The 2,037-nt window shown below is 43.6% G+C and overlaps 1 protein-coding gene across 1 annotated transcript in view; it reads left to right on the forward strand.

The window, feature by feature from the left end:
- Nucleotides 1-2,037, forward strand: part of wdr17 (WD repeat domain 17) — a 54,688-nt gene that overhangs the window by 45,089 nt on the left and 7,562 nt on the right. The window contains exon 23 of the mRNA XM_015371445.1: nucleotides 130-228. Coding sequence (XP_015226931.1) covers nucleotides 130-228 — 99 coding nt within the window. The remainder of the gene's footprint in view (nucleotides 1-129; nucleotides 229-2,037) is intronic.

A 2,037-nucleotide genomic window follows, 5' to 3' on the forward strand; every position in this document is an offset into this window, starting at 1 on the left:
GTTTTTTTCAGTTGTTTGACGTTTTCAGGGATGTAGCTGGATAAACATCTCCTGAAGGTGGTAATCAGGAAGCAGGCAACATGTTTAGGTTTCTGGTTTTAATGAAAGCTTTTCCTGTCTGTCTCTCAGCCAGCTGCTGAAGAGGAGAGAGGTCTGCGTCCCTCTGAAGATCGAGCAGCTGTCGGTGGAGATGGATGCATGGAGGGCGTGCACGCAACCCGACTGCAGGTAGGTTAGCGCCGCCGACTGGTCTCACCAGCATCAGAGAGAACGGAGAGCCTAGAGGAGCAGAACCAAGCTTCCTCACGAGGGTCATAGGTAGCAGAAGATAACTAAGGAGAAGCAGATGTCGAAGAGGAATTACCACGGCAACCAGTTGGCTGCAGTGACAGTCTTTCTATAGGACGAGCAGCTCTGAATGATGATGATGAGGAGATCTGGGAGATATTTAATGATGAAATATAAAGTAAAAATTAGGAGATGAGAAAGTATCTTGTATTAAACACTTAAAATGAAAGATAATGATGAAAATAATGTAGACAAAGGCAGAAGATGGAAATGCTTTTAAGGGGTTTGTTGGGTTGCTTTTTAATAAGTCGCTTTAATTTAGCTCTAGAAAGAACTGTTTTGTGGTCCTAGGTCCAGCACACTGGCCAGCTGCTGCCCGGCATGCGTCTCTGATTGTCCGCTCTCCTCCTTCCATCTCCAGCAGTTAGCCTAAAGCAGTGGTCGCTAACCAGTCGATTTAAAACCATCCCTGTAGATCCTGATAATGATAGAATAAAGCTGGCACGTTAACTGTTGCCAAATGACAATATATACGACACTTTATCATTCACCAGCAGGCTGTGGCGGGAAGGTTGTGAACTTTGATCATGTTGGTGAAGGTTCTCAGTCATCAAGGTCACAGTTGTTCCAAAAAAGTAAAAAAAAACAATCCAGCTTTTTTTATTTAGTCTTAGTTACAACGACAAAAATCTATTTAAGTCTTAGTCATATTTAGTCATTGCCTTCCCGATTTTGTTTTAGTCTTAGTCTCATTTTTGTCATTTTAGTCATTTAGTCAACACTGTAAATAATATAACTTCTCTACACTCTGCTTTTTTAAACATATATATCACACTGTACAGAATAAAAATTCTTCAGACAGCTTCTCCTTTTCTCTATTTTATTTATATAACACTGTAGGAATAGAACTTCTCCACACACTGATTCTCTTTTTAACATATATCGGCTTGTTTCATCATATCCACAAAGTCTTCATCCTCAATGGTCCTTGCAGGCAGGCCAGAACGCCCAATCCACTTTGCCATTGAGTTCTCCAGGGCTTGCTGCTCTTTGGCGTCAGGTTTGTACGGTGGGGGGGCTCCTAAAATCTGTGCAACAGACTTCCCTTCCTTCCCCAACCTCTGATTTGGCTGTTGTGTCACTGTGTAAGGTATTTAGTTGGGAGGAAGAAATTTAAACGATTAATATCCAGTGTATCAGTAGAACATCTTTCTTCTATGAAAGAGAGACAGACAGGTACAGACACAGGAAGGCACACACAGACAGCCACGTACATGCCTGCCCGCACGCACACAGGCACACACACATTCACATGTATGCGCCCACGTGCGCACAGACACACCCGTTCCTTACCTTCTTCCATATGGCAGAATGTTGGTACCTCAGATGTCGCTGTGTTCTTCCCTGTCATTTTGAAGCCGCAGACTCCTTGGTGGCGTCCTTCCTCCGGTTTTTTCCTTCGCGTTGTAAATGAAACAGCAAATCGTACACCGGTATCCGAGCCCCACGCAGTGACAACTCTGCTAGTACTGACCGAGTGGCATGAAGCACTGTGGGCAGGCGCAGTGTAGGGACAACAGTGCAACAACGTGTAATCTATGAAGCTCAAGAAACATTATATTAAAGGAATAGTACACCCAAAACATGATTAGCCTTCATTTTCTACTCACCCCCATGTTGAACAACACTCTGGAGTACTTTTTTGATATCTCAAATGCATCTGGAGATCTGGGAGGCTTCTTGCTGTCT

Source organism: Cyprinodon variegatus, unplaced genomic scaffold (assembly GCF_000732505.1).
Source record: "Cyprinodon variegatus isolate N-32 unplaced genomic scaffold, C_variegatus-1.0 Scaffold58, whole genome shotgun sequence".
NCBI classification, from domain to species: domain Eukaryota; kingdom Metazoa; phylum Chordata; class Actinopteri; order Cyprinodontiformes; family Cyprinodontidae; genus Cyprinodon; species Cyprinodon variegatus.